This window comes from Anser anser (genome assembly GCF_964211835.1).
Source record: "Anser anser genome assembly, chromosome: 2".
NCBI lineage: Eukaryota > Metazoa > Chordata > Aves > Anseriformes > Anatidae > Anser > Anser anser.
The window spans coordinates 113,114,131-113,130,917 of NC_139721.1; the positions used below are offsets into that span (position 1 = coordinate 113,114,131).

At 42.9% G+C, this 16,787-nt stretch overlaps 1 protein-coding gene across 2 annotated transcripts; it reads left to right on the plus strand.

Moving 5' to 3' along the window:
* Positions 1-1,342: 1,342 nt before the first annotated feature.
* LOC310895682 (nuclear pore complex protein Nup153-like) lies at positions 1,343-15,904 on the plus strand. Of its 2 annotated transcripts, none has more exons than XM_083827262.1 (10): positions 1,343-1,887; positions 4,351-4,564; positions 6,678-6,926; positions 8,000-8,139; positions 8,222-8,344; positions 10,522-10,632; positions 10,908-10,961; positions 13,217-13,375; positions 14,647-14,692; positions 15,511-15,904. In XM_083827262.1, exons 1-10 carry the CDS (start codon positions 1,663-1,665, stop codon positions 15,645-15,647), a joined length of 1,458 nt encoding a protein of 485 aa, XP_083683388.1. In that variant the 5' UTR covers positions 1,343-1,662; the 3' UTR covers positions 15,648-15,904. The 2 variants fall into 2 exon arrangements, with proteins under 2 accessions (XP_083683388.1, XP_083683389.1); XM_083827263.1 differs by having other exon boundaries at positions 1,344-1,887; positions 4,354-4,564.
* The last annotated feature ends 883 nt before the right edge of the window (positions 15,905-16,787 follow it).

The window sequence follows — 16,787 nt, forward strand, 5'->3', positions numbered from 1 at the left end:
CACGATTCACGTCCCGTTATCGTTTTTATTATTTATTTCTGTGTTTATTTTCTGGGGCGGTGATCTGTCACGATGCCCATCGTTCCCCTGCCGTAAGGTAGAATTTAGCGTGACGACCGCTTCCCGGACCAACGGGGCCACGAATCCGGCCTAAAACACCGCTTGTGCGTTGGTTGTCGGCGTGGGGGCTGTTGGTTGTCGGTGCGGGGGTATCGGTTGTCGGTGCGGGGCTTTTCTGACGAGCACTGTGGGCTCGGGGCGCCGTCCCACGCCCGGCGCGGTGCTGCGGCACACCGGCGGTCGGCGCCACGGCGCGGGGAGGCTCTGGAGGTGACTCCTAGCCCCGTGCTTACGGTGGCCGGGCCGGGGTTCATTATGGCGGCCGGGTCCTGAGGGCGGGAGCGGGAGGGCGGCGGGACCGGGACGGGACCGGGGCGGGGCGAGGAACGGGAGCGGCAGCGGGAGGGGGGGGCGCGCGTTCCCGTGAGGGGAGGGGGCGCGCGAGGGAGGGAGGGGGAGGGTGTGAGAAACACTCCGTAGCCAAGAACTTGGGCTCAGGCGAGGAGCTCAGCGAAGCAGGAATTTATTCGCGATCGCAGTGGCGGGCGTCCCGTCCGTGCGAGGACTACCGCACACCAAATTTCCCTGGTGTATTGCCAAGCACTTCCCCGTGCAAGGGCTTACCATACACCGCATTTCCCGAGACTCTTCCTTTCTCTCCCTCATCTCACGCTTCGTCCGTCTCCGGCCGCGCCCCTCGCGGAGCTGCGGAACCGCGGATCAGGACTCCACACTCGCTCCGTACAAAAGTACGTCTCAATCACACGGCACACAGAGTCTCACCCGACCCCCAAGGCAATACTTCCTATTTCTTACCTTGGTCTGTGCACAGAGTTACCGGATCGATTCTCAAACCCGGAGTGCCTGCCTTCTTCCCTTCCCCACTCCTTCACGGATCCTGCCTCTTTCATCAGTCTCGGGCCCTCTGTCAGCTCTCCGCAGAACCGCCGCCGTCGATGCACAGGACCGCTGAAATCAGCGGGGCATGCCTTCCTGCTGCTGCGGCGGTGGGGCTCCCCAGTAGGCGACTGGCTCCCGGACGAGCCCCAAATTGTGAGAAACACTCCGTAGCCAAGAACTTGGGCTCAGGCGAGGAGCTCAGCGAAGCAGGAATTTATTCGCGATCGCAGTGGCGGGCGTCCCACGAGCAGGAGCGCCCCTGCTGGTTCCAAAACCCAGTTTATATACTTTTTGATGACGGGACCCTCCCCTGTTTCCCCACTGAGGGGGCGATCCAGGCTCACAATCTGTCTGATGCTTCCCAGACAATGCATGGCCTTCAGTTGCCGGCCTGTTAAATTTCAAATTTGACTTTTTTACTGGTTGAAGCGGTGATGTTTCTTCACTTACCTGACTTGACTCAACACCGTGATTTTCCCCGAATTGTTCTACGGAGTCTGGTTGTCTGCGTTTTACAAGGTCGCCTGCTAAGCGTTCTTATCGCTGCAAGCACACCTCAATACCCCATTCCTTACCTTTAAACAACGTAACTCTGCAAAAACAACATTTTTATTCCCACGAGGGGCAGGGCAGGCCCCGCGGCGCGTGGCGGCGGGGGGCGGGGGGGCCCCGTGACGGCACCGAACGCGGGGGGGGGGCGGTATGGCCTCGGGCGGCGCGACCGGTAGCGGCGCGACCGGCAGCGGCATGGCCGGCGGTGGCAGGGCCGGTGGCGGCGGGGCGCCGGGCGGCAGCCCAGGAGCCCGATCAGGAGGAGGAGGAGCAGGAGGAGGAGGAGGAGGAGGAGGAGGAGCGGCCGGCGGCAAGGTGAAGAGGCGGCGCCACCGTTTGGGCGCCGCGAAGCCCCCCTGTGCCAGGAGCAAGCGGGTGAGGAGCGGCCCCCCCACAGCGGGCCCTTCCCCCTTAGCCCACCAGTTACCCCCTTACTTACCCCCTTACCTTACCCGCCCCTTTATCCCCTTAGTTACCCCCTACCCACCTCCTTACCCCCTTAGTTACCCTCTCGACCGCTTAGTTACCCCCTTAGTTACCCCCTCAACGGCTTAGTTACCCCCTTAGTTACCCCCTCAACCGTTTAGTTACCCCCTTAGTTACCCCCTCAGCCCCTTACTAACCCCCTCAGTTATCCCCTCAGCCCCTTACTTACCCCCTTACCCCTCTACCCAGCCCATTACCCCCCTCCTCCCCCTCCCCTTCACCCCCAGCCCGCTGCCCTCAGGACCCCCAGTGCCACCCCCAGGGCTTTCCCCGCTCCCTGCACCCCTCCTCAGCCCATCATCAATTCTCTGAACGTTACCTGCCAGGCTTTGCTTCTCGTTTGTGCTGTAGGGTACAGCAGGTTGATGGTGAAAGCGGTCCGTCAATTCGGGCTGTGAAAATCCCCGTGCTGGAGGGGGGACGCGCCGAGATCCCTCCCAGCAGCTCTTTGCTAAGAAATGTCAGGACGCCCAGAGAGATGCTCTGGAGATGCCCTCTGCACACGTTTGTTCAGCCAAAACCTCTCCGCTATTAAATGAGCAACGTAGCTGAGGGGATTGATTATCATATGCAAAACCAAGGGAGCGCTACGCATGGATAGCTGCTCAATTAGGTTTTTATCACTTGCAGAAATGCCAAGTCCCTTATACCATATATTGACAATCAATCTTGTCCATCTAAAGCTGGCCTGGAAGGGCAATGCAAACATTCCCCACGCTTACAGAGCAACCGTTGAAACCTCTGGCTTGAACAGTGCATTAATGTTGAAAGTGCCATAGCTTGCGTGTGCCGACACTGTGTAGCTAACTGATAAACCTTACACGTGGATTAAAAATAATCAGTGGAGATGGTTTTCTAGCTTTTCCATTGTCTGTTATCTCTGCGTGTTTTCCAGTAGGTTTATTTAAAGAGTGTGCCAGAGCAAACACGTGCGTGGGGATATCTGGGGGATTCTGCACAGAGAATGGCTGCTGCACATCCAGCGCAGATCAAATTAACAGTAACTTATCGGGGAAGAATTTTAATGATTTGATAAATAGACAAACTGATAGATGTTACATGTGTGCATTTATTATAGCAGTTAGCTTTGTAACCAGACGAATCGTGCAAATGTTCATAACGTAAAAGGACGAGCTTTGAGCAGATAGCTTGCTTAGAGCATTTGTCAATTAATTTCAGTTTATTTTCAATATCATGTCCACTCTGCAGAAGGTTCTGTGGCTTAATGTTAATTGTCTCTCAGTGATGCAGTTGGGGAGGCACGAAAGCGACCGATGCGATTTTGTGAGGTTATACCTCTGGTTCTGATCCCTACCCCGCTGTTTTTCTCATCCTTCCCCCTACAACTTTAGTCGATAAGTCGATTCTTAGAAATACTTAAATAGATGTGTTTTGTGTGCTTGTGATCATAATTACAGCCCACCAAACCCTCTGTCTCTTACCATTAAGCTCTGAAGGTGCCTGGGCACTGTCAACAGTATAGTTAGCAGCTTCAAAGTTCCTGGGAACTAGTCCTGGATCTAATTTACTTTTTTTTTTTCCCCCTGCCTGCAGGAGGGATGATTAGCAGGATGCCTAGCTCATGATTGTCAGCTTTCTGGATATTAATTTTTATTATTAATTTTTATTATTAATTATATTCATTTATATTAATGTATCTTTTATTTAACCGTAGTTCCTGGGGCTTTCGTTCAGGTGGGAATTCTCCGATCGTACCCGATGTATGCCGCAGAGTCAGTCTTCTACAAAATACAGCAACAGCTTTAGAAGGCTCTTGCAAGAGGAGGTGCTGGTGCTATAGCTATAGCTGTGTTTCTTCCAGGACATCTTCTGGGTTAGCCTGACTGTTGAGAGCAGAACTGTTTTTTGTGCGTATAGTCACTGCAATTCAGCATTACTAAAATTGAAAATATTTAGGTTCACTGATTTTAATGGGTAGTATGGTCCTGACTGTCGCAGTAGATAATTGCTGAACTTCTGGTTTAGTTGGTTTTCACGTGAGGGTGCGAAGAGTCCTGGAACAAGTCTGTAGGTCAGGAGCTGTTCAGGCGTAGAGTTTCCTGATAGCCTTGCAGATTGACGACCTGCTGGTGAATTTTGGCAGAGGTTTCAAAACTTTGAACCTTGCCAAGGTCACTTGGAAGTGCAGAAAGTGATAGGTAGTTGTAAATCAATCTTAGGTGAATTTTAGGTTTACCAGAAGTGTAGCGATCCTATGCCAGGGATCAACCTCGTTGTCGTCTTCTGAATATTTGCTGTATAATATCTGTCTTCAAGGTCCGTGGAAGGTGGTATCCCAGCATATGCTGTTGACTGTGTTTCTGTAATTAAACAACTGTTTTTTCTTTCAAGCAGGGAATAATTAGCAGAATGACAGAAACGGTGAAAAATATTGTACCGGCGTGGCTGCAGAAGTATTTCAATAAGCGTGAGGAGGAGTGTGTAGACAGAAATGAATCTGCAAACCAGGAGGAGACTCCGGTAAACTATCACCACGATTATGCAGATGAAGATACCATAATCGATGAGAGATTCACGCCTGAGCCAGCAAGAATTAGTAGACGAGGTATGTGAAAAATCATTTGGAATTCTGGCCATCTGTATTTATTCACAGATTTCTAGTTTTGAATCTGAATTTCAAAAGGAAATTGGAATGAGGGTTTTGACAGAATGAAAAACAAACAAAAAAGTCAAAACAACTGTTTGTGAAACCGTCTTAGCTTTAAACTGTATACACAGTTACGAAGCATACATCTTATGCTCTTGGAAGGCATCAGTTAACTTTAGGTACTCTATTAGCCAGGTGCTAAATGCTGAAAATAAGTCATTTGCAAGTGTGCTGGGTTGCATTTTCCATCTTTTAAAAGATATGGAATGAAAATCTGTCTAATTGCCTAAGGCAATTAAAAAAATTAATTTGTTTTGCAGTCTTCGAAACAAAATACTAGATGCTAGAATGGCAGAGGAAAATTCCGTCTCGTGTCCCGACTTTGTTTGTTTTGTTTTGTTTTGTTTTGGGCTTTGATCAATTTAGTAAAGTTCCTTGTTAACTTGATGGTGAACTGGGGAACTTGTGCACGGATGTGGTTTATGAGATTATTATCCTTAAAATATTCAATAACTTTAAGGTCTACGCGGGGGGAGGGGGTGTCTTTGAGAAGGTATTTGGACCGTTGGCAACGAGGTTTGCAACTCCTTTACCTCATGAAAGATTAATTTGTCTTATATCCAGTGCCTCTCACTGTTCCTGTAGTCCTGTTGTGTAAATTTGCATCTATTCTTATTTGAGTTTCTCTTAAATTAGCTGTTTTGGGGAAGTCAGCTTTAAATAAGTAAAGAAGTTTTGTCTGAGCGTGCGTAGGTAACCATAGATAATGTGGAAAGTCAGTTGCTTCTGTTGTTGGCAGAATCAAAAAATAAGGAGGAAATATCTTTGCCTCCAATCTCATCTAATTGTGAACAAGGAGATTGATGGCTTTGTGTGTAGCTGTAGCTTGGGAATGAGTTTGGAGAAAAGAACAGAGAAGGTCTTCATGACTGAGGAACACATGTTGGCTTTCCTATGTAACTGCGTGAAAGGAGCTTTCAGTAAGAACAGCTGCACTGCAAGCTTGCTAACTCCAGGAGCTCAGGAGCAGGCGGACACCCTCGAACCTTATGCAGCTTATGTTGCTGTCCGTGGGTGTTACTTACTATGCTTAAGAATAAGATATTTTTTTTTAATTATTACTACATTTTGAAACCAATGTGTCTCTTCATTTCTGAGGTATCATTGTGCTGGAGCCTATATTGGGTGGCCTTCCGCCTCAATAACTTTCTGTATCTCAAACGGTGCTGTCCTAAAAATCTGCTCATGGTTTGGAGAGCTAATTAGTGGTACTGCAGTGGTTATGAAGATTGAAGTAACTAGTTTAAGCTTCAGTTCAAGTATCAAGAGGATAGTGGCTCAAAGTCATTTGAATTGCCCAGATTCCTGGGAGAGACAGTAGGCTTTCATCAGGCAAAATACCCATGCATAGTTCCATTCATTTAGCAAGATAGACTTCAAGGCCACCTATTCCAGGCCACTGGCATTGTTTGCAGACCCTTTGCTTCAAGAGGGAAAAATGCTCATCTGGTTACTTGGGTCAACATCCTTGTCCCTTGGGTCAAAATCCCAATAGTTAATGGGTAGGAGATGATGTTTTGCCTCTAACGTGAGCTGATATGGAAGAACTTGGGAAAAAAGTACTGCAAACGTTCATTTTCATGTTGTGTATTCAGATTAATATAACCTTTGTTCCAATATTATGGAAGCTGCAGTGTTATCTGTAACTTACCGTGTAATCTCAAATTTTGTAAAGCTTATTGCAAGCTGTACATGGGAGAAGGAGTATATATGTTTGATTTAGTGAACGGCCAAGTCAGCGTTAGAGCATTTGAGCACGGGGTCAGAATGTGGTGTTGTAAAACCTCATAGTTAACTACTTCTGGATGCAACATTAATACTGTGTATCGCAAGCAGTGTTGTTGTTGTAGCCAGACAGATGCAACCGTATCTGGGTGAGGAAGAAGTTAAATTTGGCTTCTCTCTTTTTGCGCTTAGAACTTGGCAATAGCATGGCTGTCGATAGGAAACAGGTTTTGGCTTCTGTGAGCTTGTCTATAGCAAAGCTAATTATCTCCCTGTTCTTGTCTAGAACCATCCACAAGTAGATCAGCACTGAACTTCCCAGTTGCGTTAACAAGGCCCTCTCTTCGTTTGAGCCACCTGAATTATACCATGCTGGATTCTCCTGTCCCACCTTGTCAGCCCTCGACATCTTCTATATTTGGCATTGGCAGTCCTAGGCTCTCCTTCATAAAAGAAATAGAAGATTCTACCTCTGAAAAAGACGATGATAACATCTCAACAACCAGTGATTCCTCCTCTAGAGCATCTGCTGAAGGTGATTTTTGTGTTCTCTGTTTAATTGACTTTTTTTTTAATGTGAAGTACCTTGCGTTCTTTAATATTCCACATCACCTTAGTAAATAAAATAGGTGAATGTCAACTTTGGATGCGAGAATTAAATTGAATTTTTAGTGTTTTAGAAGTATATAATCCTATCACCTTTTTAATAGAAGCGTGCTTTGGAATACGTTTATGATACCCTGATGTTAGAAAGAGTCAGTGCTGAAATATACACATTCAGCTAGGTTATATGTAAATTTTGAACTGGGACGGTAGGAAATCAGGCTGACTTGCCGTAGCTTGACAACTAGGCTGATTGTCTAGAAGGAAGAGTGACTCAGACCTTTCTTGGTAGAAGGCTTCAGCTGTCAATACTTTCATGTCTTTTGCCAAATTCATTGAGGAAAGCACACCATTTTAAAATAAAAAATAAGCATCGTGTCGATGTAGGTTGGTACCTAGGTCTTCTCGCTGAAAGGGCGAACAGCAGGTTTGCAGCTTTTTCTAGTCCCCCATAGAGACAGGGACTGACGTGTGCTCAGCAGGTTTTCCAGAGAAATTTTGTACAGCTGAGAGTAGAGTTGCTGGGCTTTAGCAATATAACCTGAGTGCACTAGAACTTTCTGGTGTGTCTTCGTAAAACATACATGGGCAGAAGATCGTTAACTCTTAGAGCAGCCTTTGGGGAATCTTCCAGGTTTAAAACCTGTGCGATTATGATCTGTGCTGGCCTCCAGCCTTCTACCAACATAGAAAAAAACTTTGTTTGTACAAATGCACTGATGTTTATGCGGTCCTCTTTTATCTTAGCATGAAGGAAAAAAAATCTGCATTGGAAGCACAATATTAACTTGGTAAGATTGCTGAAAACTACTTGCAGCTCTGTGAACAGTTTTCAAGTTTGTAGGTGATACTTGGTTTTCAGTCTGTACGTGAAGTTGATCTATTTAAAGAAGCTGAAGTCATGCTTATTTTTCTGTATTGAAGAACTTGAATTAGTGTGATCTTTATTGTTAAAGTTCTGTACGTACGAGAGGCATTTACATCTAGCATACGTCATTTTGGCAGATGTTGCAGTTTTAAAAAATACTTCATCGTCACTGCTCTGGCCCACAGAAGCTGAAAGAACTCATTCCCTCTCGCAGCATTCTGCAGCTAGCTCTAAGAAACCTGCATTCAGTTTATCTGCTTTTGGAGGACTGTGTCCTGTAAGTACTGCACAGTATTTCTTTTAATCAGTTTGAATGTGTACCTGTTTTTCTATCCACTTATCGTACTGTGTTTCCGTAGGCATGTGGAAGCATGTCTGTTTTTAAGGAAAAGCAGCTTGGGTTTTCTCCATTTTACCCCGGAAAGACGGCCTATGGTGGTGCAGCTGCAAGATCTAGGCAGCCAAAGACGGAACCTTATCGGGTATGAGAAAAGTAGTGTAGTGGGAAATAGTGATGGAAATAAAAAAAGCAGCACTGCCAAAGGAGCTTTGAGCAGGGAGCTGAATATGTGGTAACAGTTGCTCTTCTGCCCTCTTGGTCTACACAAATAGACGAGATTGATTTCTGTTTAAATTCTTTTATAACAGTTTTTACCACAGGTAATACTTGTCAGAAAGAACAAGAATGACAGTTTGGGCAAGTTGTTGGTAGTTGGGGTTTCCTCTATTGTTAGGTCTTTCAAAAAATTCCATTTAAGTGCCATTGTCTGCCTCTGACTACATTACGTTAAAATAACATGATGCAAAAAAACCAATGACAGCCTAACTTTGAAAACTTGTGTTTATGGTAGCAAAAGCTACAGTAGTCAAACCTGGCTAATATTTATCTGTGGATCTTCTTTTCCAAGCATGCCTACATTCATGCTATGGATATGTTGTATAAGCCTGCAGTCTTTGAAAATATGTAAAATCAACTTGGCTGATCCTTTGTTCTTCTGGTACACAGAGGCATGCAGGACTAAATGCAGTCTCAAGATAAGCAGTGACATGCTTTCTGTTTTGAAGGATTCATATAGTTCTTGAAGAGAGTTATTTGCCCCCAAGAGTTCTTGGAAATACCAAATAAAAACTGCTGACAACTCTGATTAGCTAGAGCTGAATCGAAACGGAAAGTCAAATCAGGTTTGGTAGGAATGTATTTAAATGAAAGTGACTTTTATCGATAAATCAAAAGGAATTTTAAGAAAATGAAAACGCGGGTTTGCTGGCTCTGTTCTGACAGTCCATTTGTGCAACGGAAAAAGGGCAGTACAAGTACCTCACTTACGGGAAACCTTGAAACCTTGTGGTGCAAAGCTGGGAACCCTCTTTGGTCGGCTATTTTTGTTTTTTACAATATTACTGCATTATGGTAAAAAGAGGAACCAAAATACTAGGCTTTTAAAGGAGAGAGTAGCTTGCTTCTTGCTGCTTGCTGTGAATGACAGCAAGGTACTAGAGAGTCCAGCGAAGGGCCACCAAGATGATCAAGAGACTGGGAGCACCTCTCCTCTGAGGAGAGGCAGGGACTGCTGGGCCCGTTTAGCATGGAGGAGAGGAGGTTCAGGGGGGATCTTATTGGTGTAAAAAAATACCTGAATGGATGGTGCAAAGAGCATAGAGAGCCATTGTGTTTTCAGCAGTGCCCAGTGCCAGGTCAAGAGGCAACAGGCACAAACTGAAACGTGAGGCTCTGAGCATCAGGAAACGCTTTTGCACTGTGCGGGTGATGGAGCCCTGGCACGGGTTGCCCGGAGAGGCTGTGGAGTCTCCCTCTTTGGAGGTCTTCAAGAGCTGACTTGACATGGTCCTGGGCAACCTGCTCGGGGTGGCCCTGCTTGAGCGGGGGGGTAGACCAGGCGATCTCTAGAGGTCACTTCCAACCTTAACCATTCTGTGGTTCTGTGAGTCTCACTTGTGTTTTTACATGCTGCGTGGTCTGCTTCCTGTCTTCACATCGTGTGATAAGCACAGTGTGGTTATATGAGGGATTTAACCTGGGAAGAAAAAAAGTCACACCAAAGGAAGTTTTTGACTGATATTTGAAGTTGGGTGGTGCAAATACACAGTTTACTTTTTCAGTGTAATGTTTAGATCTGTTACAGTTTAAATCAGATCTTTATCTTTTAAGACAAAGATTTGCAGCCAACTTTAATCTTGGGGGAAGGGAGGAAGCAAGAGAGAAGTAAAACTAGTTCCTGGTTATGATTGTATACACCGATTTTGAGATGGTACACTTAGACCATCGTGAAACTCTGAGGTCTGTGTTGTTACTGAAAATGCTTTCTGTACCACCACAAGCCTTTTCTTGAGTTCTGTTTCCCTGATTACTGCTTCGGAGGCCTTAGCAGTCCTAGCATCATCCGTCTTGACCTTTTACAAGTACGGAGTTCTTTTACTGCTCGTGCAACAAGCACGTGCAAGATGCACTGAGGCCCAAGGTAAACTTCATTAAACTCCGAATGTATTCTCTTCTTTATGGCTTGAACTCCCAGTGACTGCATTTTTCTCTGTCATCGGAATATATTGATTGTATCATCAGTGTAGCCTTGGGACATAAAATACATGCCTCCTTAGCTGAGAATTGACCATTGTAACACTTAAAATGCTAATTTTTCAGGCACAAAAGAGAGCGAAAGCTAGACAAGAAACTGTGCGGCCCCGCGCTACCTTAAGTACCGCTGCACGGTGCATCTTGGAGGCAGTGGAGAAGCTGTCGAGCCCTTTGTTGGTAAATAGCACTTCTTTTAATCTGTTTTTGCTTCATGTGTTTATAAAACTTAGTAAATGTGCCATCAAAGGATAAAGATAAAACTATTCTTCCTTACGTTGTGGCCGGTTTAATTTATTGTGCTATTTTTTCAACAGGATGCTAAAAGAATGGCATCTCTTTTGCCGCTGTGTTGTATAAGTTGACCATGAACCCCCACATTTTTGTTGCAGGGAACCCTCTGTCTCAGGAAAAAAAATTGCCCTCTAATATTTATGCTTTGTTTTTTCCCTTAGCCTCCGGACATAGATAAACCGGATATTACTGACTTCCAGTCCAAACGAAGAAAGGTAAGAACCAATAATGTCTTAAGCTGAGGTAGATAACTTTTTCAATGCTTTATCACTATTAGAAAAATTTTCTCAAACCTCAGTGACAACATAGACATCAAATCAAGTTAATATTGGCATGTATCCACAGTAGATGATGGGCTGTGAAGATTACTCAGGTTAAGAATTATGTTATCTTTGTAAGTTGAGAGCAACAACTCTAGAACACACCAAGTGGTTTTATCTTGTCCCCCAACTTGGGGTGAAGCTGCATATTAAAATTCCTGTTGAGGAAAGTTTTCTCTTGAAGAAATGATCACAAATAGAAAAATGGTGATTGAGTGGTCATATAGACTTTGTACAGACTTCCGTGTTCATTCGGGCACAGAAAACTAGTTTTTGTGCTTTTTATCACCATTCAAAGTAAAGACGAGGAAAATCGTTAATTTCCGACGCTATAAATCTTACGCTCCTAAATTCCTATTTGGAGGTAGCACAGAACTGGTGATAATGCTGTGGTAAAGCATGACTTCCTTTCATTTTGTTTAAAAAATGAAAACTAGTCATCTTTTTTTGATGACTTTAGTTAGGGGTATCCTTGGGCTTATTAAATTGCAAAGCCCTTAAATGACCACTTGAAGATCAGGTGACTGAAGGAAATAACAAGATGTGCAAACTTTTCATCTTCTGTTCTAATGAGAAAAGGGACAGTGTCTCAAGAAGTTTCTGTGCTAATTCCTTGATTGGATGGATGTATAATTAAGTTTACAATCACTTCAGAGTTTACAAACATCTCAGATTTCCTGGACCATCTTTTCACCATCTGCCAAATTACAAGGGCATGGAGAAGTGAAGTATATCATAAATATTATCCAAATAACTAAAACCAAATCTGGTGTGAATTCTCAGTTATATTATAGCAATACACCTGTGATAAGGCATTAAGAAAGATCTGCCAGATTTGCAACAGAGAGCCTGAAATTGTCAGCCACTAAATGAATGTTGCACGCAGCTGTCAGTGGGTGAAAGGAGATAGATTGTCTATTCATAATACTAGAATTCATAATAGTGGCAGGAGAAGGGTAGCCCGGGATGAGAAGCAATTATTTGCTGAGGAGATGATCGTGTGTTTTCTCGCTAAAGTGAACATGCGGTTGACGGAACACTTGTGCACTCAGGCTAAACTTCTGCAGTGGGTAGCAGTGATGTGGTATTTTTCTTATTTCAAGGAACTGTACCAGGCAGAATAGCTCTTGGTGTATTGAATGCCTAACTGGGGGAATTAATATTTTTCTTTTTTACCTTTAAAACCAGCAATGAACCATCGTTCACTCGAAGTAGATTTGTGAACTTACATAAAACATGTTTTATTCAAGGTTTCAAACTGAATGTAGTATTTTTTAGAAAGATGTATTTTTATATACTTTAGAGAGAGTGTGAATTCTATTACTAAGAGTTGGGAGATACTGTGAAATTAAAGCTGCAGCGTAAACGATTTCCTGTTGGTATTGATTTGAACAATAGCATGCTTCCTAAGACTGTATTTTCTGATCCTTAAGACCGCAGGCGGAGCCATCGGTAAATCTTGTAGCCTTTAGGGTTTTTTTTCTGTCTGACAGTTCAGTTAAGTCAGTTTTGCAGAACACGCAGTGGTCTGTGTTAAAAATTAATTCTGGTCTGTGAAAATGCTTTGAAAAGAGAAGTCAACCCACTACTTGAAGTGCATCTAATGCACATGTAAAGCATTGGATCATATTTTAATGAATGAGATTATTGTAAGATTGACAAGTTGTTTTTTTTTTTGAATGTGTTCTATTGTTTGTGTAACTTTGAAGGGGGAAAATGTAGGGGATGTGAAGCCCGGAAGCCTGTATAATTAGTTGCTTAACACTTCGAATGTTAAATTAATGAATTAAGCTACTGAAAAAAAAAAATCACAGTGTGGGCAGAGGAAAAGATAGGAGCATATTCTAGGAACATGGGTTATTTTAATTATGGTAGCGTGAATTATTTTGTCTATGAAGCTAACTGCCAAATTTTGAAATGGAATTCAGTCAGACTTTGGCTACTTATATATAGCTTTATGGATTTCGTTACTGTTTTCTGGTGATTTCCCTCTACAAGTTGAACGGTTTTTAGAATTTTCAAATTGTATTCACTGAGTGCCAAGACCGATGGGGGGAGGTTTATAGTTCTGTAATTTGTTTTCATCAATAAATATTGGAATTAATTTGGGTGGACGTAAGGATAAATTGATTGCTGTTTCCCTTTCAAAGCTGGAATCCCAGAATGCATTCGAGCCTCCATCTGTCAAGAGACTTGTGACACCAACGGTAAACCATCAACCGATGCGTTATACGCGGTATTCTGAACCATCACCGACTTCAACTACTCAGTCCAGCAAAATTTGCCAGAGAGTAGACACAAAGTACCAAGTGAGTACATTTTTGAGTCCTTATGTGCCTGTTTTTTTTTTTTTTTCCAGTCTTGGAATGTTTCTCAAACCAATTGTTATCCTATCTTTGCAAAAAGTACTGATAGTATGTTTGAGGCGAGCTTTAAGGCAGTGAAAACCATTGTGAAATAGATTGAGCTTTTATGGATTTAATTCTGTTTTTGGAACACTCAGTGTCTTGTGGTTGTTTTCACGATGTCATGATGTGCTATTGAGTCATCCTGTTCTCAGTGAAAGAATATTAAAAGACAGAAATGTTTTCCTTCTATATTCTCATGTACACAAAGGTGTCACTGATGAAACATGCTCGTGTTCTGTGTAAACTATTCCAGGTGAGCTATGTGCTCCAAGTGAGAGTTCTGACAATGTGCTGAGTTATCGTTTTTGATTGCTTTGGAGTAGATGGAGTCTGATAAATTTTCCATAAAATTAAATGGGCATCTCTTTCTGCGAAAACATCTGTGTTTCCAGTATCGGTCTGAGTGTACAAATGACCACGTGTTAAGTGTATGGGCTTTTTAGGCTGGAAATCAAAGTGGACAGTAATACTGGTTGCTTATTGCTTTTAACTCTTTCAATCTCTGTATTGTTTAGCCAGCACAATCTCCATTTGGTAAAGTTCTAAAATGAATGTAGCAGCAACTGCTTAGTTTTTTGGGGGGGTAGAGTTTTTTCGGTTTTTTTTGCTTGTTTGTTGATAAATGATAGAAAACAGAAAAGTATGTCCCTTTTACGGGGTTGGTAAACACAAGTTTTGATGAAAACTCTCCCCCCCACACGCACAATTTTTGTCATTTTGTTTAAATTACTTTCTTTGTTAGAGGATTTGACAAATTTGATTTAGTGTTCTATCAGTTTGTCCTCAATGCTGAGTGAAGCAGTGATGCTTACTTAGTAAATCCATAGAATTAGTGATTTATACACCATTACTTGTTCACGCATACCAAAGAATGGTTTTGACAGCATAATTGCGTACGCTTCTTCTGTTCCTGTTCTTCTGATTTGCTTTGCTTAAAGCAAATTAAACAGTTGTTGTAAGTGGTCTTATCGTGGTCAATGTATTAGTTGTGACCTCCGGAGGTCCCTTCCAACCTGTACTGTAATATTGGCTTTCTTCTAAAAATAAGTAGATAAAATGCCATCTATCCTTGTAGTTGTAGGAAGAAGGAATGGATTGAGACTGCAGCACTTTGAATCTGTGATGCTTTCTGAAATGAGTTATGATTAAACTTAGCCTTTTCTGTCTTTCAGGAATCTTCAGTTATGACTGCAATCGGTGATGACCTAATTACTGACGGTAATAAGGGTTCTATCATTGTCACTTGAGTTTAGCCATCCTTGTGCCTTTTAACAATACAAGCCAACCTCTACTGGATGAAGAACATCTTGAAAATTCAGCTGAGGTCAAACCTCTGTGGGGCTGATCTGCAATCAGTTGGGGTTTTAAAGCTGATACAGCATACACTGACCGCATCAAGTAAAACGGGACACTGTCAATGCTTCGCAGCAGGTTTCTTGTACTTGTGCCTTCATTCCCATTTGAAAATGGTCTAATACAGAATTTTGTTCTTTGTATTGATTCCGCTAAACAGATTTTATATTAGAAACTCAGTAATATGCAAAAGCTTTGTTCTCCACCCTGAGGTAAAAGCTTATGTTGCAGATTCCAAAAGGAGGATTCAGCTTGCACTTACAAATACGGTACAAAACATATTTGTGTCCTGGAAGGTTTGCAAAATTCCTCACGTGGAGGCATTTTGTGTTAGTGTTTAGAAACTATCCTATGTAACGTGTATTGCCGTAGAAGTGAATTAAGTGATTCTTGGGAAGGTTTCATGGCTGGTTATCCTTAAACGTTATCTTTACTATCTTAAACATTGTCTTTGTTATTATCTTGAAAGACAATTCTAGTCCCAGCCTTCTAATATACAAATTCCCAAAAGTTGGAGTTGTGAGGCTCAAAATTTTAGAGGACTAAATACCTCACTAAAATTAGTAGATCTAATAGCTTATTACACTTAGCTTAAAATACATTTTATTAGCCATTTCACGTGAAGTTTTTTTGTGCGCATGCCTCAGATTTGATACTTGGACTTACCAGGCTTTTATTTTCAGATCCACAGCTCTACTTGGATGTTGATGAAATGAACAGACAATTCACGGAGACGAGCGAAGAACTCTGCGATTCACTCATGAATTGTCACTGGCAACCTCTGGATACGGTCACTTCTGAAATCCCCTCTGCTATTTAAGTGTCTTCTAGAGCATGACCGTTAGGACCAAAGTGCTAAAACTACATTTCTTCTACATTATTCTAGCTCATAAGTTTTAAAGCACAATGATAGGTTGGGGTTTTTTTGCTATGCTTTTGACAGTTTCTGTAATCTTTTTGTTCATCACTCTCTTCTTGGAGCATCATGAAGTCATGTAAATATTCGAGAAATGTAAAGAGGTAAATGGGGTCTAAAGATAGACTTGCCTGTGTAAATAAAAAATTTGTTTCTGCAAACCTGCCAGCAAGGGATTTTACTTGTACCTGTGTGCAGCACGTTCTCTTCCGGCTTATGGAATTTAACAAGGTAGTAAGGGTATTTCATCTGTCTTTATTTTTATATGGGCATTAGGACACAAGCAGAATCTAGCTTTCCCTTGTTTTCCTGGTTCCTTAGGTAAGCGACAAGCCAAGCCTTTCATGTGCTTGCTTAGACTGGAAGTATGTATGGGAGACACTCACAGGCCTTGCTATGGAAACACCTGTGCCCACTTTTTCCTGCAGGCTGCTGGCTCTAACTGTACTACTGATATATGCTAGGTCAGCTAAAATTGGCTTATAAATAGGGTATGTTAAGCATATGGAAGTGTAGACTTCAACTGCCATAGCTACACACATCCCATGGAACGAGGATGATGTCTGCTGGCACTCTCTGCATCAGCATTCAGTTTTCTCTTGCCCTTCTTACTGTTAGACTTCTCAGCTGACGCTTTACAGCGAAGAAATTGCTACAACATAATCCGTGTTCTTAAACCTAAAAAAAAAAATCTTGGAGAAAACAACTTGCTGGTTTTCCCTCCTTGCTGGCAAGGAGAAAAATAGTCCACCAGGAACAACAAAAAAATCCTAGTAACAGCTCCTTAAGTTATACCCTCTGCTACCCTCTCTAATTGCTCTGGTCTTCCTTCATTCGTGGTAATGAAGTTTTTAAAGCTTTGGTAGAAGGACGACAGTACTCAAGTCAAAGGAGATGAGAGCAATGAGGAAAGCTTTGCTTTAAGCTAGAGCAGTCTTGCGAGTTGCTGCCTTTATGCTGTTCTTATCTTGAAGGGTACAGAGTCTTTTCCAGTCATAGGGACTCCATAACCCTATGAGTATGGAGAAATAGTTGCTAATTAAC